The following is an 18062-nucleotide window of genomic DNA, read 5'->3' as shown; positions in this document are numbered from 1 at the left end:
GAGGTGCAGTGTATGAGTGTGTGTTTGTGTGTGTGTGTCCTTGCGCGCGCGCGCAACAGCGTGTGTTTTAAGGCCTGAAATCGGATCCTTGATTGAAACCAGAATCTACCAAAAGGAAAGAAAGAAAAGTTGAGTTGTGGCTCTGTTCACCCACAGTAAAAGTTTCTTGGGGAGTGTAAAAAAACTATTTGTAAGTGTAGTAGTTACAGTGTATATATACTCTTATGTCAGAAGGATCCCTTTGCAGCATCCTTCCAACACTTCATATGGAGAGTTTCAGTACTATTTAATTAATCCCCCAAATCCTAAATTCAGCCTTCTGTTTTCCCTTCCCAATGAAAATCCCCAGGCAACTAACTGCTCCCTTTCAGATAGCTGCAACCGCCTGTTTTCCTTCTAAACCCAGCCAGGCAGAGTGGCTAGTTTATATCCTACCGTAAGAAGGAGTTATTTCCTGAAGTTTCTTCAGAATCGAATTTAATTACAGACTTTGGTTACATAAAACAACTACTAATAACCCCTTGTGCTCGGAGGAGGAGGGGCGTATTGGAGGACCAGGTTCAGGAATCCAGGCGGGTCTCTGGGCCACCAGTTCTCCCGGCGCACATCTTCCTCCCCAAAGGAAGCAGCCGAAGGATGAAACTCACTTTGGCTCATCCAGGGGGCCCAAACTCACCGCCAACCGCGGCCTCCTCCCACCCCTGCGCTAAGACACGCGTTTGCCAAGAGTGATCTGGGCGTGCCCTGAACTTGGCAAAAGGCCGAGGTCTGCGAAAGGCTCGAGGGGTCTTGGGCGATGGGGAAAAGGGTCGACCCAAAATAAGAACTAGGAATCTTTTCATCTAAAACTCCTGCATAGATCGAGCCCCTCCGGCCTTCGAAGGGAGAGGTCGCAGAAACGCAGTTCGGGGTTTGATTTGAAAAGTGGAGATGGGGCGTGCTAGAGGGATGAATGGTGAAGAAAGAAGACGCGGGGTTTACCTGAACAGAGACATATTAATCCAAAGAGGTAAAAGTGAGCAGGCTCCGCGATCATTGTCCTCGGGTGGATCCTGCATACAGTCTCATGCCAAGAGGAGCAGAAATGGGGTCCCCAAATTAATGAAGCCACACACCACACACTACACACAAAGGCTTAATATAAGCAACGTGGGTCAATCCGCCAGGAGTTTCAGGGCAGTTACTACTAGTGGACCTTTCCGGACGCTTGTCACTATCTCAGAGCACTTTGCTGACTAAGAATTCCAAGGTTTGCCGTCTCTGGCTCCAGGGTTTCCGAGGAGGCTCGGCCACTTCCAAGGACCATCCAAAGCCAACAACAAAGAGCCGAAGCAGAAGAGCAGTTGTGTGGTGTTCTGCCTCACCGTCTTGCCGAGCCTCCCGGCGTGCGCCCCCACACTGAGCGCGGAGTGCCGCGGTAAAGGCAGGCGCGGCGGCAGCAGCAAAGTTGGGGTGTGGGAACGAATCAGGGAGGGCCAAAAAGTGCTTCTCCGTCTACAGGCAAGCCCGGTCAACAGCTGGCCACTCGAGGCGGAGGCGAAGGCAGCAAAGGCAGCGGCAGCAGCTCGGAGGACTGGCACAGGGTGCTGGGGGTGTGCCTGGGTGACTCCGCGCGCTGAGAGCGAACGAGGGGGCGGTGCGGCAACAGAGGCTGCCTGGCCGGGCCCTTGTTCCCATCACTTGGGGGATACGGAGGGCATTGGGGACAGCAGCACGTACGCGGACACACGCATGCCTCCCCCGCGCCTCCAACCCCGTACTGCGCTCATGATCGCCCCGGGCCCCTCGTCCGCAGGGGCGCGCGCACAAGGCACCCCGAACTCGCCGAGGCTGGGACGCTGGAGCGCAAACTTCCTGAGGGTGACTGCTCGCAGCCTGGCTCGTGGTGGTTGCAGAGAAGCAGCTCCCGAACCTCCCTGGGTTGGCGGAGAGGGGCGAGGAGGACGCTGCTGTGGGTGGGAGCGACGGCCGCCGCGGCACACCCGAGCTGCGCCGGGATCAGCAGTGTCTGAAGTTTCTGCTCTCACGCTGCCTCTTCTCTGGCTCAATTGCAGTGGGTTTCCCCCACCTTCCCCGAGGCTCCCAGTTTCCGCCCTCTCCTCCCGGACACAGGAATACTTAAAGGGACCGTGCGGTACTTTCCATGCTTCACTCTACTCTCCAGACGCCGGTCTGGCAAGTTTTGCTCATGAATATTTCCATTCAAAAGTCAAAGGTGCCCGACTGCGCCCTCAGATGAGAATCAAACTGCTCAGGATAAAAAATCCAAGCCAATGGAAACTTGCCTTGTTTCTCTCGCCACCCTTAACTCCCCTGCACCTTTCTCCAAATGGAACCTCCCAACCAAAGACTTCAAAAACCCTCCTGGTCCAGTTTAACCTCTTCTTTACCGCTTCCAGGAGTTGGAATAAACTCTCAAATAACCTTAATCCGTCATCGTTTCCTTTTTTTTCCCCATCAAATTTGGGCAAACAAGCATTTAGGACAGGAGATAGAGCGATGATTATCTAGAATATGTCTAGATAATAAATGGGCACCCTTACAACAATCACTTTCTTTTCAATTGTAGTTGTTGAGGTACGTGTTGCAAAACTATCGAATTCGAAGGTTTCGGGTGGGCTAACGGGCATTCTCTTTATGTTTCACTGGAGAGCCTCTCCTTCAACTCCATTGACTTTAGGAATTAAAATGTTAACAATGGGGGATTAATTAAGGAAAAGGGACAAATACAAAGAGCATCCTTTACTACCCCAGAGGTTGCAGTTACAACAGAAGCCATTCAGAATTTCAAAACCAAAGGGCGTGGCCTTTGACACCCAATCCACCAACCCTGAAATCTCAACCTACCAGTTATTAGCCCTGCTACCATGCCAAATCAGTTTTCTCTTCTGAGAAATAGGGACTTGAGGTATTAACAAGTATGAACAAATCATATCCAAAGCAAAACAAACCTAGCACATCTGACAGGCATTTTTACATTGATTCATTCATTTTTTTTCTTTCTATTAAATAAGTCACTGTAAAACACCTTAAACGTAGTAGTGAGTGCCCAATGAGTGGTAGATATTGGTATTTAGAACCTTTTTAAATAAATTATCTACAAAGCTATGTACAGAAACTTCAAAATGATTATTTGGTTTCTATCAGGCTATACCAAGACCTGCTTGCAGTGGCTGTCTCTAGAGAGGAGAATTCCATGATAGCTAGAGAGGTGGGGATGAATTTGCTCTTTTCTATGTACTGTTGTGCTTTTCTATTTTTTTTTTTTTTTTAAGTAAACACATGCATTACCTAACAAAAGATTTTTTTTTTTTTAAGCAAATTGTACATTTCATTTTGGTTACTGCTGGCACAACCAATGACCTTGGGGCAGAATTTTGTAGGGGGAAAAAAAACCACCTCTGATTAACAGCACCTATCTCTGAAAGTGAAAGATAGTTTAATACTGAGAAAGCTGACTGAAAATTCAGTAAACATGCTGGAGATAAGATTTCAAAGACTCCAACCAAAATCTTTCTAGCAACAAAAACAAGAATGTGCAGTAAATGTTTAAAAACGTTCATTGATTTGGTCTTTATGAAAGAGCATTTAGTGAAAAACATACAATGGTACATCTTGTTTTCTGGGGATAAAACACGCCTTTAAGATAAGCTTACCTAGTAATAGGAAATAAAGAAGCTAAAGCATAGTACATGAAAAAGAGAGAGAGGAAGAGAATCCTTTAAATCCTCATATCATCTGAGTGCATTTTTAAATAAAGATTTTGAACTTCCACTTAGGAAAGAATGTATACATTTAAATAGAAAGTAGAATATATGTAAATATCCCTATTACATTGTTTCTCCAAAGTGAATCTCCTGATCTCCAGAAGTTTGCTAAGATTTCTCAAGATCTCCTTTAACATTTATCTCATTGCCATTGAACAGGAGCCATATTAACACTTGCTTTTATTTCTCAAATTCAGTTAGCAACAACTCTCCCCACCCACACACACATCATCCTACCCCTAGTAATTATACTTCCTACAAGAGTCAACAATAAGAATCCTCAAGGAACTAACTTTTGGCCAGCTCCCTGTTGAGGGCCATCACCACCAATTCCCATGTTAATCCTTTATTCTTCCCCTGCTTCATCCAAAGTGTACTTTTCTACGAAACATTAGTAAAGGTGGCATCTGAAGACATTTGTATTCAGAAAATATTAGGGATCTATAACAAGTGAAACTGAATGTACCTAAGAACTTCTGTAACTACTTCCTTTCACTCATTTACCCTTACCCATACAAACAAACATTTCATCAACATTATCTATGTGTAAGAAACAATAAAGGGCTCCATAGGGCCAAGATGCAAATAGAAACCTATCCACCAGGCCCTCAGAGCTCTTACTATAAGGAGCTATGTAAGATCCAAAGTGCAACCTATCTAAAGAAGTAAAAACAAAATGTCTTCTCGGTTAAATAACTGCTTAGTACGTTCCTGGAGGTGGATGAATTATAGCTACCTGTCACCTTTCATTTTTTTTGCTGCTGAACACTAAATTACATAGGAGAAGGCGTGAAATGCTCAATGAGTATATGTGTGAACATGAGTGTGTATGAGTACACATGAATAGAGCACCTACGCCTGTCAGGTCCTCAGGCAACTCTGACATGCACAAGAGAACATTCCAGACTAGTTGGTTGGGAGACAAGACCAAGATAAGGAGAAAATCTTAATTTGCACCCAGAAACACTATTCTGATCATTATGATATGAACAAGTCGTCATGGATTCTAAAGTTTCATTTAAAGAATTCTGGTCTCATTTGGAGCTGATGAAATTCAGGAATCCTAAAATGTCTCCTTGAGAATTTTAAGGAAACAAAAATAATACATTCCAGTAGTCCCGTGAATAGGGGCTTCTTTGACTGTCAAAATTAATAATCTCATGGGTGGATCTGATCTGATTTTATCTTTCATGGGGGTAGTTACAGGAACTCGGGAAATAACCAAATTCCCAGGGTCTCTCCAGGGACTCCAGATATCACTTACCCAGATCAGGAGGGGCAAAGTAGAGCTCCTAAGGAAACTACAAACCAGAACCTTTCTCTCTCATCCCCTCTTAGGAAGAATTCTTAGAATCAGACCAAGCCTGGGATGCAAACGGGAAATACCAGGAGCTCTGGTGAGAAGCAGCGTGATACACTGAGTACACGCCCAGGCTGCGCTGTGTTCTCCAAGATACTATCCCTTAGGGTACAACAGCTAGCTTAGCCTTTTTTTTTTTTTACATAAAATTGCTGAATAATTTTTCAACAGTTCATTTCTAATTGATTGAACTGGGTTGACTATTTGAATAATCTAACATTTGAGCATTTTTCTAAGTTTCCATATATAAGAAAAGCCTCAGTTTAGGAAGCAACCTGAAGTCACTCTAATTCTGAAGGGAGAATAAACTCACATCTGTTGAATATCTACGGAGAAGCCGTGTCTCTCTAGTAAACAATGCTCAGTCCATGTCATGTTGCTACTGTAGTAATATCTTTAACACCCATTTATGATAATCAAGATTTTCAATTTTCCTCACTAAACCACATATGGTAATTACCTGGGCAAAAAACTTATTTTTGCTCAAATGAGCGATGCAGTATTACTTACTGATTCTAGTTGCTATATGTGACAGCAACAAGTCACATGTAATAAATTACATATGGTGGGTATGCAATAAGAGTTTAGGGAAGAAAAATAATTTAGGATTAGAGCAGTAAAACAAAAACTAAAGAAAATAGTGCTAGGAAGAATATTAAAATACGTGTTACTTTATTACTAAGCATTAAAGAAAGTGAAGTTTATCACGATGCTTCTTTCATATGTACACAGCGTCCATTTTAATAGCATTATTTTTATTTTTTTCCTTTTCTGCCTATTCGAATGGGTGATTAGATGTCTCAAACCAGGAACCATAGGGAGAAGAGGTTTCCAGGGTTATCTGTCTTCACTTACTAAAGACTTGAGGCACACCCAATGTTTTCAATACAGGAAAAGATGGGCTAGAACTCCATTGGCCTCAATCATGGTCTCCATTCTCACTAACAATCTCTAAGGCTCATTAAAAAATACAAACTATAATACACTCCAGTTTGCTGTGGAATTACTGTGACTGTGCTTGCTTTTAGCATCTCAGCATCTTGGGGACACTGTAGATGTTCTGAAACTCGCTGCCATATTGCAAAGGCCTTTTGACTGAGCCTGGGTCCTTAAGCATTACTGACTTCAGTCTCACTAGAATTTACTCCTTTAAAGCGAATGGATGAGTGGTTTTTGAAGGTAAAGGAGAGGACACCTGGAATTAGCACTGATTGAAGGTGCTGTTTTGGACCTTTCACAAACATTTTCTGATCCAATTCTGACCATGATCACGTGGGATGGTATCGTTGTCCTTATTTAGACATGAGGTTGAGAGAGTACATTGTTAACTCAAAATTCAGAGGTCCAAAAGCCACAGATCTTATATTTGAACCCAGGTTGTTTGGAACCAAAGCACATGGGGTAGGGGTGGGGGTGGGGGAGGAAGTTCCATGATAGGATAGGCTCAGGAGACCTTAGTTTCAACACATGTAAATCCCAAAACCTTTACTATGCAAATGAGAATTGTGAGTCCCCAGGGAAAGGCCGGTTTTTGGGAGGCTCTATGCTGTTAGTAGAGGTTGCTCATTCTATGTACCATGCTAGTGCTATAGCAATACCTCCAGTGCTCCAGAGGTGAAGACTAAGATCTTTCGCTGACTGGACTGCACACGAGCAAGCATGGTGCTTACTTGGGAGAAAATGTATTTGTCTTGAAATGAGCAATACAGTATTCCTTACTGAGAAAGATCAAATCCAACTAACTAGACTTCTAGGCTTTTCTTCATAGAGTAGCCAGAGGGATCCCGAGTTGAAACCTAAGTGAGATCATGTCTCTGCTCAGGTCAGAACCCTCCAGTAGTTTCCCATCTTACTTATTAAAGTGAGAACCCACTGTTTCTAGAAATCTACAAGGCCTCACATGAGCTGGTTTCCCATCCTCCCAACTTTACCACAACAGCCTCTATGCCATTCCTAGAATGCTATCAGGCAGCCACCTGCCTCAGATTTTGCACTTTCTCTGGGTGGAGAACTTACCTCCATGCATCTGCAAACCCACTCTCTTTCCTCTTTAATAAAATCAAAACATCTCACAGAGGCTTTTTCTGATCACGAACTTTAAAATGACATCCTTATACAATACTTTTGGTATCCCTTTCATGCTTTGTTTTTCTTCTTCTTTTCTTTCTCCAAAGCACTTACCCTCACCTAAGATATTAAATATTTCCTATTTATTTTTATTGACTGCCCCCGGCTTCTCTTAGAATGTTACATAAGTCAGGGATTCTTGACTACTTTATTTACACTTATATTCCCAGCATCCAAAATAACATTTTGTACCAAGTAGGCATTCAAATGTTTATTGAACAAATGAATGAGTCTTATTTCATTGTCTGTTAATATGTCTTTTGGGAAAATGCTTCTTTATTGAACCTATTTCTATAGTTCTGAAGCATGATTTCTCCACTATAGAGTTCAATCATTTTTACCCACTTTAACTGACATAGAACTGATAGTTAATGTCACACATAGAGTTGATGTCTCATGAACTTCAATAACTTGAAAAACAAGGTTCTAACTCCGTAAGCATATGCTTATCTGGGTCGGGTTATTCAGGAGCAAAGAGGTTGGAACCTATGTTAAAGTGTATACAGTTCAAACTAAAAACAACTTTCAAAATTAACTTTCCATAAATGAGAAACCTGACGTCTAATGACACTGACTTCCCCTAGAACACTCTTTTGCTTAGTACTTTACTTAAAACTAGGTCCCAGTCCTCTACATCGCTAGAGAGTTCTTTCCACCAGAGTAGGTTAATCAGAAATTCTTGGTCAAGATTCTCTACCTTTAAAATACTTCCATCATTGAATATGGTGTAGTATAACACATATTATATTATTACTATATTATATAGTGAATTTTACATATTTCTAACTAATCTTCAGTAATATAGGAATCATGTTTTTTTTTTCATTTTTCTATTTCCAGTTCCTAATAGAATAAAAATAACAACAGCCAACATTGGCATAGCCTTATGCGCTAGAGGTGTTGTAAGTATTTTATATAGTTTAACTCATTTAAATCCTCAGAAACACATTATTAGATCAGTTCCTATTATTATCCTATTTTATACACGAGGAGATAGTCAGCTAATGTGAGCCCGGACACAAATTTGAAACTTGGCTATGTGGATCTTACCCCTATACCAGACTGTGAGGTGCAAATAAAAGTTTTTGATTAAACTAATCTTATTCTTACAGATTCGGGTATAGCCAGAGAAAACACTCGATGTGTAAGTTTTGTTTTGTTTGTTAGGAATAAGTATATAAAAGTGACTAAAGTATATGCATCTGTAGTTCTACTTCTATATGGAATTTAGATGTTTAAATGATGTCCAAATATTCAAAGGGGTTTAAGTTTCTCTTAATTCTGATGAGAAAGCATGGAAAAATGTATAGTACAAGTTTATTAAGATCTTCAGAGTATATTCAGAAAAAAATATATATATTATATATATATATAATATATATATATATATATTATATATATATGTATATGTATATATCTTACCATAGAATTTTGCTGTCTTTTGGTTTCTTGCTTCCAGATATATCTGCAACCAAGCATATACTATTCTAATCATCAGTTACAATTCACTTAAATTGAGATCGTAGTTTACAGCTGCACAGCTGAATGACATACTATATAAGCTTGCAATTTGAACACAAACTATTTTGTAAGTAATTTACATTCTGTTTAATTCTGCAGATGTGTTTTACAAAATTGTTTAATGTTTTTGGTTTTTCAATGCTTTTTAAAAAAATCCTGTCTAAAAATATTTAGAGGATTGAGGTATATGTATTGGTATTTATGTTTGATTTTGTACATTCATTATATTTAGTCCCACCTGCTGTTTTGTTTATTCTGAATAATATTTTACCTAAGTTCTAACAGTTATTTTAATCAGTTGATTAAAGAAATATTATGTGATTTGAAAAGCATCTTGAAATTCTGTTAGTTTCATATTTAGAGATTATTTTCTAGATCAGTAAATAAAAAGTAGGCCTAAATATTTAGTGTTTTATTAACTTTGGGAAAAGAGCATCCAACTTCATCATAAATAATAAGAATAATAACATTAATAATAAATAATTTATATAATAATAAATAATAAATAAATTATACATTATGTTGAAAGCTTTCTGTTATTTATTTTACAGCTTATTAATGTATTAGGTTGGTGCAAAAGTCATTGCGGTTTAAAAGGTTAAAAATAATTGCAAAAATCGCAATAACTGTTGCACCAACCTAATATTTCTCTCCTATGGCTTATGGAAAAATGACTTCAGCATTTGAAAAGCTAAATTGGGGCTCTGGGATTTAATAGCTTCTTGGTGTGATTGTGGACTAGGAATCTAAATTTGGAAGTGCTCATTCTTGTGGATAAATGCTGAATCCATATCCTACAATTGTCACTGAAAAACAAACTGCTGTTGAAAATTAAAATGAAATGTAAACCTACTGTCTTAACAAGGATAATTATACGTTTTCTCAAGAGTTTAATCACCTGTTCTTTAGTATCCTGGCCACATTCCAAAATAAATCATCCAATTCCACTATTCTAACTAAAAGTCTTTGTTGAGTTGATCTAATCTCATCTTTTCAATTCCCTATCACTACATACTATTTTAAAGCTACTTTATTACACGTAGAAGGTAGAATTTCAATGGTACAGTACCTTTCTTGTTGCATTTATATATCATGTGCGTATCTTTGAAACAAAACAGATGTTTGCTGAAGCCAGTAAAAAACCTTACCAACAAAAACATCCTAAAAACTTATTCTGTTCATTCAATGATTTCTAACACATTATTTTTTATTTATATATTTCAATTACAAAGTAAAATATTGTTTTATAAATTTAGCATGTCAATGTTTTGCCACAAATATTTTTAGAATACATATTAAAAGTAATGTGGTATATAGCCCCATTTTCAGAAGCTAATTGGTTCTAATGAGATATTATTTATATTTCTTCAAAATATAGGAGTGATATATTTTTAGAAAATTTGGAAAATACACAAATAAAAAACCAAAATTTACAGTTTTCTCATTTATAATATATATGCTATCAACATTTTATTGTATAGCCTTTTTTCTTTGTTTTTTTAAAATCTGTATGTATAGACTTTTCTTCTTACAATACTCTAAAAACTGGTATGTAACATATATTTTCACTGAACAATGCGTTATAAAAATTTTTCCATGTTATAAAATGTTCTTCAATATCATCATTAAAAGAGTGAAATAGAATTCCATCACATGATTATACTAAAATATATGTAATTCCTAAGTGTTAAAAAATATATGTAATCTCTAATTGTCAGATATTTAATTTATTTCCAATTGCTATTAAGGTGCATAGAACCTGATTTTTTTAAAAATCATACTATGATGTTGTCTTGCCAGTTAAATTGTTATAAAATTTCATTTGAATCACAGATATTCTATTGAAGAAATACAATATCCCACAATTTAAGTTGCTTGATTGTTTGGAGTTGCCATGCAGACTGTTTAAATGATCTGAGAATCAACATATGTAAGAGTTAAAAATCACAGACAATAATGAAGAACTACTAGACAATTTTTAACCCCTGAAATGTTCACTTTTTTCCCAATGGGTTGATTATTTATTTATTCAAGGGGTGCCTTTTGTTTTCATTACAACTGATTAATAAATGAAAATGTTTGTATTTCACAAGTATGCTAGAATTTCACAGGTTTTGTATTTCACACCAGAAAGTAAACTCTTTTCTTTTAGTAAGGGCAATAAATCAAGACAGAAGCCTTTTCCTAAACAATTCCCTTTGGGAAAAAGCATAAACTTAAGCACAATTCATTATTTTGCTCATTGCTCTTTTCAGCAGGGAGCATACATTGTGTAACTTTTGGTTACCACAATTATTGACAGTGACTATAAAATGACCATACATAAACCTACTGGTCTAAATAGGAATCAGCCTAGGTGTATCATGTACATCCTAGTTTATCCAAATCATAGTATTTTGGTTAACATCACCTATTTCTTGATTTTCCTCTAAATTTCATATGTGGCTTACTGTACAATAAGAGTTTGAAATATGTAATTATCCTCCCTTCCCTTTTGAAATATGAGCTATAGAGTTAGGGAATTTAAAGAAAGGGCATCAATTCTTAATTGGATGCTTTGGAAATTGAAGATGTAATGTCATTTCTTGAGTGTAGTAATTTTATCACTTTTTAAAAATTAGGCCTTTACCTGGCAAATCTGTTGTCAATTTAAATATAATCATTGTCAAGTTTTGTCAATTCTGTTTAATTTATACAGAAATATACAGAACACTTGGCAAAGTCTAATTAATAAACCAGATTATTCGCTGCGCTAGATTTTTCTGATCCTGCTCCTTTAATGTTTCACAATGTAAGAATACTTTAAAAGGAGATAATGAATATAGAGATGTATCTTTAGACATGTTTATACATCCTAGAACATAATTAAATGCATTTTCCAGGTGGAAACTATGTGATACAGGGACCAGAACACGAACTGAAGAAGAATTTGCCTTTTTTTAAAAAATTGCCTTTTAGCTCAGACTTCCCCTGAGTAACTCCTACACCTCCTCTAAGGCTGAGATGAAAGTCTCTTTCTCACAAAAGCCTTCCCAGATGTGCCATTCCTCACCTTTCCCAATAGGTCAGGTGTATCTGGGAAATGTTCTCAGAGAAACTTCCATGATTTCTTCATAGCACCGATAACATAATTGCTGTGAAAATATACGTTTTAAGCCCGCCTCTTCAGCAAATCTTGTAAACTTCTCAGTGGTGGTAATGACTTCTGATTTGTTCACCTACGGTGATTTCGCCTCTTATCAAAGTAACTTGACTATGATTTTGTGCTTATAATTCTGTACAGTATACTAAATTTTGAGAAATACTTGGCTAGACTAAGAGGAGGAATAAGAAGAAAGTCTATATTGCAGATATCTGGGCATTCGTGCCTTTTGCACTTAATCTATAGGTTGGTGCAAAAGTCATTGCGGTTTAAAAGGTTAAAAATAATTGCAAAAACAGCAATGACTTTTCCTCCTACCTAATAACTATTCAATTCCAAAAAGGAAATGGGCAATTGCTTAAAAGTTTCATCTATTTCAGGGTTCTCAATCTAGGGTCATTTTGCCCTCTCCCCCTGACCCAGAGGATATTAGGTGATGTTCAGAGACCTCTGTTGTTGTTACAACTTGGGGAAGGGGAGGGGAGAAGGTGCTATTGGCACCTAGTGTGTAAAGACAAGGGGTACTGTTAAACATCTTACATTACACAGGACACCCCATCACCCACAACAAAGAATAAATCGGTCAATATATGGATAGTGTCAAGACTGAGAAACTATTCTGGTCTTAAGTTTAAAACACTTTGAAGAATTCTTTTCTTGGGAGGATTAAATAAGGTCATTGGACATGTATCGTATAAATGGGGTAGAGTTAGGTTCTAAAGTTGTTAGGAATGCTATGCTGTATACCTACTTTATAGGGAAGTATTGTAAATATCATAAAATTCTATGCAAATATAGCTCAAAGCATGATTAAATGCTTATATATCTTTAAAAAGGAATTTTAATTACATTCTTCCGATAAATTGGTATCTAGAGCCTATGTAAAGAGGTATATTTTTTCAATAACATGATTCACTTCCATGTATACTTGAATTAACGGAGAAAGAAAGATGATATGCAAAAGTCTAAGTGTGAAATTGAATTGGGGTGGACTTAACCAGATATCAGCTGTTGATAGTTGAAAAGAGAACTTCTTTGGTGATAATTCTTTTTTTACATTTTTTTATTAAAGTTTGTTGGGGTGACAATTGTTAGTGAAGCTACATAGATTTCAGGTGTACAATTCTGTAATACATCATCTATAAATCCCATTGTGTGTTCACCACCCAGAGTCAGTTCTCCTTCCATCACCATATATTTGATCCCCCTTACCCTCATCTACCACCCCACTCCCCCCTTACCCTCTGGTAACCACTAAACTATTGTCTGTGTCTATAAGGTTTTGTTTCTCATTTGTTTCTCTTGTTCTTTTGTTGGTTTTGGTTTATACACCACATTATCAGTGAAATCATATGGTTCTCTGCTTTTTTTGTCTGACTTATTTCACTTAGCATTATAATCTCAAGATCCATCCATGTTGTCACAAATGGTAATAATTCTTAAATGTTACCAAACATGACCTGACGAAATGGGCACTAACAAAATTTGCTTTTGTGTGGACATGGGTTTGAATGAGCATATAATAGATGCTATCTGTTGATATGTTTCAGAGTTGTACTGGTAATTTGGAATATACATATACTTTTATTTATATTTCTTAAGCGAAAAAACAGGTATATAATATATTTATACCACTCATCTTCCACTGAAATACAAGATAAAGGAATTTCTGAGGTAAATTCAAAGTTTAGAGCATTTAGTTTTTATTTAATCTATGCCCTTTGGAGCAGGAAAATGATAGAGTTTGGTGCATACTTAGAATAATGATGAAGCACAATAGTTGTTTCTAAAATGCGCAAGTGGATTTCTGTCACTGAGTAGCTGGGTGACCATGATATGTCTCTTAATATTTCTAATATCTGTTTCCTTTATATTAAGAAAAAAGAAAAACAGTTCTGACTTTATGGGAGAGTTGCAAATATTGAAACAAATAATACACATAACGTGCTTAGCATAGTACTTGGAATAGAGTAAGCAAAGATGAAATATTAGTTCATTATTATTGTTGTGATTCCATTGTGGAAAATAGAACACTATCTTGGGAACCTCAGGATTAAGTTTATAGTTAGTATAGAAGACTGCAAACCTTTCTATTATTATTATTATTACTATTATTATTAATAATAAATTAAAGTGTATAAGGATTGCTGCTTAAAAGATCATTCAGAAAGCCATAAATTTACTTTTAAAGACATCTACATACGGTAAGCTTTAAAATAACTTAAATTTGACTTTTTTAAGGGATTTTGAAATTAACACAGTATTTAAAAACCAATATTCTTAAACATTAGTACATTAGTGGTGACCTACTTTTGAATAGCCCAACTGAGTATACACTAAAATTAAAGTTGTCATGGTATGTCTGAAACGTGGTGGTCCTGTGGTGCTCAGATATTATTAATGTAATATTCTCAAAGTATATCCTCTATTAAACGCTGTGAGAATAAGTAAATATGATTTTAAAAACAACCATGAATTAAACTTCCTAAATCAGAAAATTTGAATTTAAAAGATGTGTAATTTTCCATTTTATTCTTCTGGCTAAATGATTAAACTTGTTTGGAATAGCATTTCCTCATAAGTTCAGAAACGTGAAACCTGGCAAAGTGAAGAGAATTAAAAGAAATTACTCAATGTATGTATTTAAGTGTCATGCCATGTGCTTTGTAATGCTTATCTGTCTGTGGGTAGGTGAGACTTAAGGGTGGGAAACAATGGCTTTTAGACTCAAAGAATTAGTGATTTAAAGCTGGAAGGTCCAGAGATATTTTCATTGGCATTATGAGAGTCATATGTAATGAATAAATTAACATTTTAATACAGAGTAAGGAGTACCAAAAAAACCCTATTGAACCAATTTAACCTTGAGAGAAATATTACTTTGTATTTAAATTAGATATTTATCAAGATATTCCTCACATTGCATGTTATATTAATAATCCTCACAAAGCTTTGAGAAGTAGATTTCATTAGTCCATCATAAAATTATTTTAGAACAAAAATGTAATAATATAACAAATTGAACTTAAAACATGAAGCTTAGTAAGTACTGGGAAACCATTTATTTAAAAAAAACTAACTAAAAAATAAATAAATGAGACCAGAGGCATTCTTTTAGCTCAAAAATAATCTTCCTATCTTACCATTATGAAATAGGTAAAAGAATCTTCTGATAGAAATTTCTCTACAAATATTCGGAATCCGTAGTTTCTGAAATTCCCTTCAAAGACTAGATAACATTTTCTACTACGCTATTTCTTAGTTCATGCATGTTCTCTTCCACAAATTTTGGATTGTAAATTCACAATAGTTACAGTAAATGATCAAAAACATAATTAAAAATTGAGGGTACACACACATCCATATTTTGATACTAGGTGTCTTTATATTTTATTTTTTGTATCTTTGTCTATGAAGGGTAAGTTCTCTATGAAATGTTTCAATTGGCTGAGGGTGTTTAGTATACAATGTTCTATTGCCCTCTGCTGGCTAGACAATGATAAATAAAAACTTCCCATCTATTCCTTAACTAAATTGGATCTTAAAAAATTAAATATGGGAAATACAGACACAGTTCAAAATAATAAAGCAATATATTAGAGTAATAGGAACCAAAAATCAAATTTCTGAAATAGTCTTATCATGTTTCTTTCAAAAACTCCCTAAATAATGCTTATTTTTAATTAGTTTTTGTATTACTTACCTTAATAATTTGATTATTTTATATAATACCAAACACTCATTAATTCAATAAAATATGCTTTATTTTGTTATTTTAAAGAGATAATTGAAACACTCATAGTTATCTAGCAATTCTTGGGATCTACCAACAAAATATGTATGATGTTCTAATTGTTGGCACTTCTGTGGAACATTTTTATAATGATGTTATTATATAACTAGTGTGAGTTTATCTTTTTTTAAAGAAGTATTGTTTATCTAGTTGAAAAATATTCTCAGCATATTTTTAGCAAAAGTATAAATTATAGCTGGATATTAGAGTTCTTTCCTAATTAAACAACTAACTTCTTTTGCACATTTCATTCTTTTTTAACATGTTCTTTATATGCTATTCACATCCCACTGAAGAAAAACTAACATTGGCGTATAATGGTGTATAAATTCTTTAATAAAAAAATAACAGTTACGATGCCCCAAGGAACATAAAATTCATAGAGTGATGAATTTACCTGGTTTCATTTTAGCACTGCACATTGCCTTCAATGCTTGATTACATTTACTTCAAAAACATTTCTAAAGAGTAACCTTAGCCTCCATGGCAGAAGATGCAGAATTTATCATTCATGGGCCCTAGGTGGTTTTTCTAAGACATGTTTGGGTTAAAAGTTTAAAACAAAGCTGTCACTGTTTGTTCAAAATTGTGGCTAATATTTTGAATCTGGAATTTATTTGATATTTTCAATAGTTTCTCTCAGCTACAATATAAGTTGAAATAATGTGGTTTTCATTTATTTGAGTATACTTCTTTGGAACATTTATAAAATTTGGGTCATGGAACTTTGAAACAGGCTGTATTCCAGGAGCTCTGCCTTCCCATTTTATCCTCAGAACCAGTGTCTACTATGAAACGAGAGGGAAATATTCCCCCCCCCACCCCCACACGCCCATGCTTTCCCTGCCAAACAACTGTGAATACTTTCAAAATTTTCTGGAGCAAAAAATGGTTTATAATTTCTTCTAACTACCTCTGTTCTAGATTGTATTTACATCTCCAAATTTCCAAGAACATATTTTCAGTTCAATCTGTAAGTCACTTAATGTCTTTGGTTCTCCAAAAACCAAGAGAAAATTTCATTCTACTACAGAAAGTATAATTACACAATAAGATGGGAAATGAGTTTCTTATTTTCCAATTCACAAGTGATAAAAAAGAGATGCACTTTACCGTTATTCACAATGAATCTTTATAAAAACACTAGAAAATATATACACATATTTTTTTTACAATTTCCATCTTAAGACTCAGGAATACAGGAAAATGAGTTTCAGAGATAGGAGACTTGTCAAATTCACACAGGACGGCCAGTAGATCAAAAGCCAAGTTTGCCTAACTTCAAGTGCATGGTCTTTTTATAAAACCTCACAGACTCTAAGGGGGAAACAAAGCTGTGAATCAATTTGTATCAGGGTCTTAAAAATGATCATTCCCTTTGATCCAGTAATTTCAACTCTTGGAAGCTAAGGGAATATTCCATAGATAGTAAAAGATGTCCACGACAGTATTAATTAAAATAATGCAGGAATGGGGGGGGGGAGCTAGAAAAAGGCTAGATTTCTAATAAAAATAATGGATAAAGAAGGAAACTATGATATATCACTTAATAGAATATTATAGCCATTAAAATAATAGTTATGAGTTACTTGAAAAATTTTGAGTTGCTTAGGATAAAATTGGCAAACAAAATTTATTATGTATAAATTGGAAAGGAAAAGACAGGTTTATAGGTACTGCCAGAGAAAGGTGCCCTGTATGTTTTTGGGTGAAGAAAGTTATGAAACAACAATATGCATTCTGTGATGACACATTTTGAAAAATTATAATATATATGGCCTATCATATGTGAAAAAAAATTTGTGTAATCAGATGAACCTGTTGATGATCTAGGGGATAAAAGCAGTGTATATTTTATACTATTTAAATTTCATTGCATGTATTACTTTTAGAATTACAAAAGAATAAAGATATAGTACAGTATGATTATAGCTATGTTGAAATACATGTCAAAATATGTTGAAATACAAGTCAAGTTCCTTTTTCCTATTTATCTCATGGATTTTTATGAGAACTATTTTACTTTGTTTTTCTTGAAGTAATTAGCAGGTTCTCCTAATAAATAACAGCCTCAGGTAGGTACATTACTCTTATACAACTAATTTACTTACTTAATTTCTATGGAAATGTTAATATTTAAAGCCAGGCTGACTGAATTACTGCTGAAATCCATTAAGGAATAATAAGAAAATATTACTGTAATATTTTATTAGTTTAAAATTCATTAATTCTCAAATGTAGTAACCGGAAATTTAGCTTTTGTTAAACAACTTAAATAGTATAAAAAATCTGCCATTGATGCATTTAACTAAGGACCTTGACAGTTTTCAAATATCTCAAATCCTTTAGAGT

The 18062-nt window shown here is 35.6% G+C and overlaps 1 protein-coding gene across 11 annotated transcripts in view; it reads right to left on the bottom strand.

The window, feature by feature from the left end:
• ROBO1 (roundabout guidance receptor 1) overlaps positions 1-18062 on the bottom strand; it is a 1112802-nt gene that overhangs the window by 408442 nt on the left and 686298 nt on the right. For 3 of the 11 annotated variants that reach the window (XM_019750011.2, XM_074333398.1, XM_074333404.1), the window contains exon 1: positions 982-1112. The exons of the other annotated variants lie outside the window; for them this stretch is intronic. In XM_019750011.2, coding sequence (XP_019605570.1) covers positions 982-1036 — 55 coding nt within the window. In that variant the 5' untranslated portion in view covers positions 1037-1112. Of the gene's footprint in view, positions 1-981; positions 1113-18062 lie in introns of those variants that run through there. 11 annotated transcript variants of the gene reach the window in all.

This window comes from Rhinolophus sinicus, linkage group LG01, assembly GCF_036562045.2.
Source record: "Rhinolophus sinicus isolate RSC01 linkage group LG01, ASM3656204v1, whole genome shotgun sequence".
NCBI classification, from domain to species: domain Eukaryota; kingdom Metazoa; phylum Chordata; class Mammalia; order Chiroptera; family Rhinolophidae; genus Rhinolophus; species Rhinolophus sinicus.
Note: the sequence above shows the minus strand (reverse complement) of the source record. Positions and strands in the feature narration are given on the sequence as shown.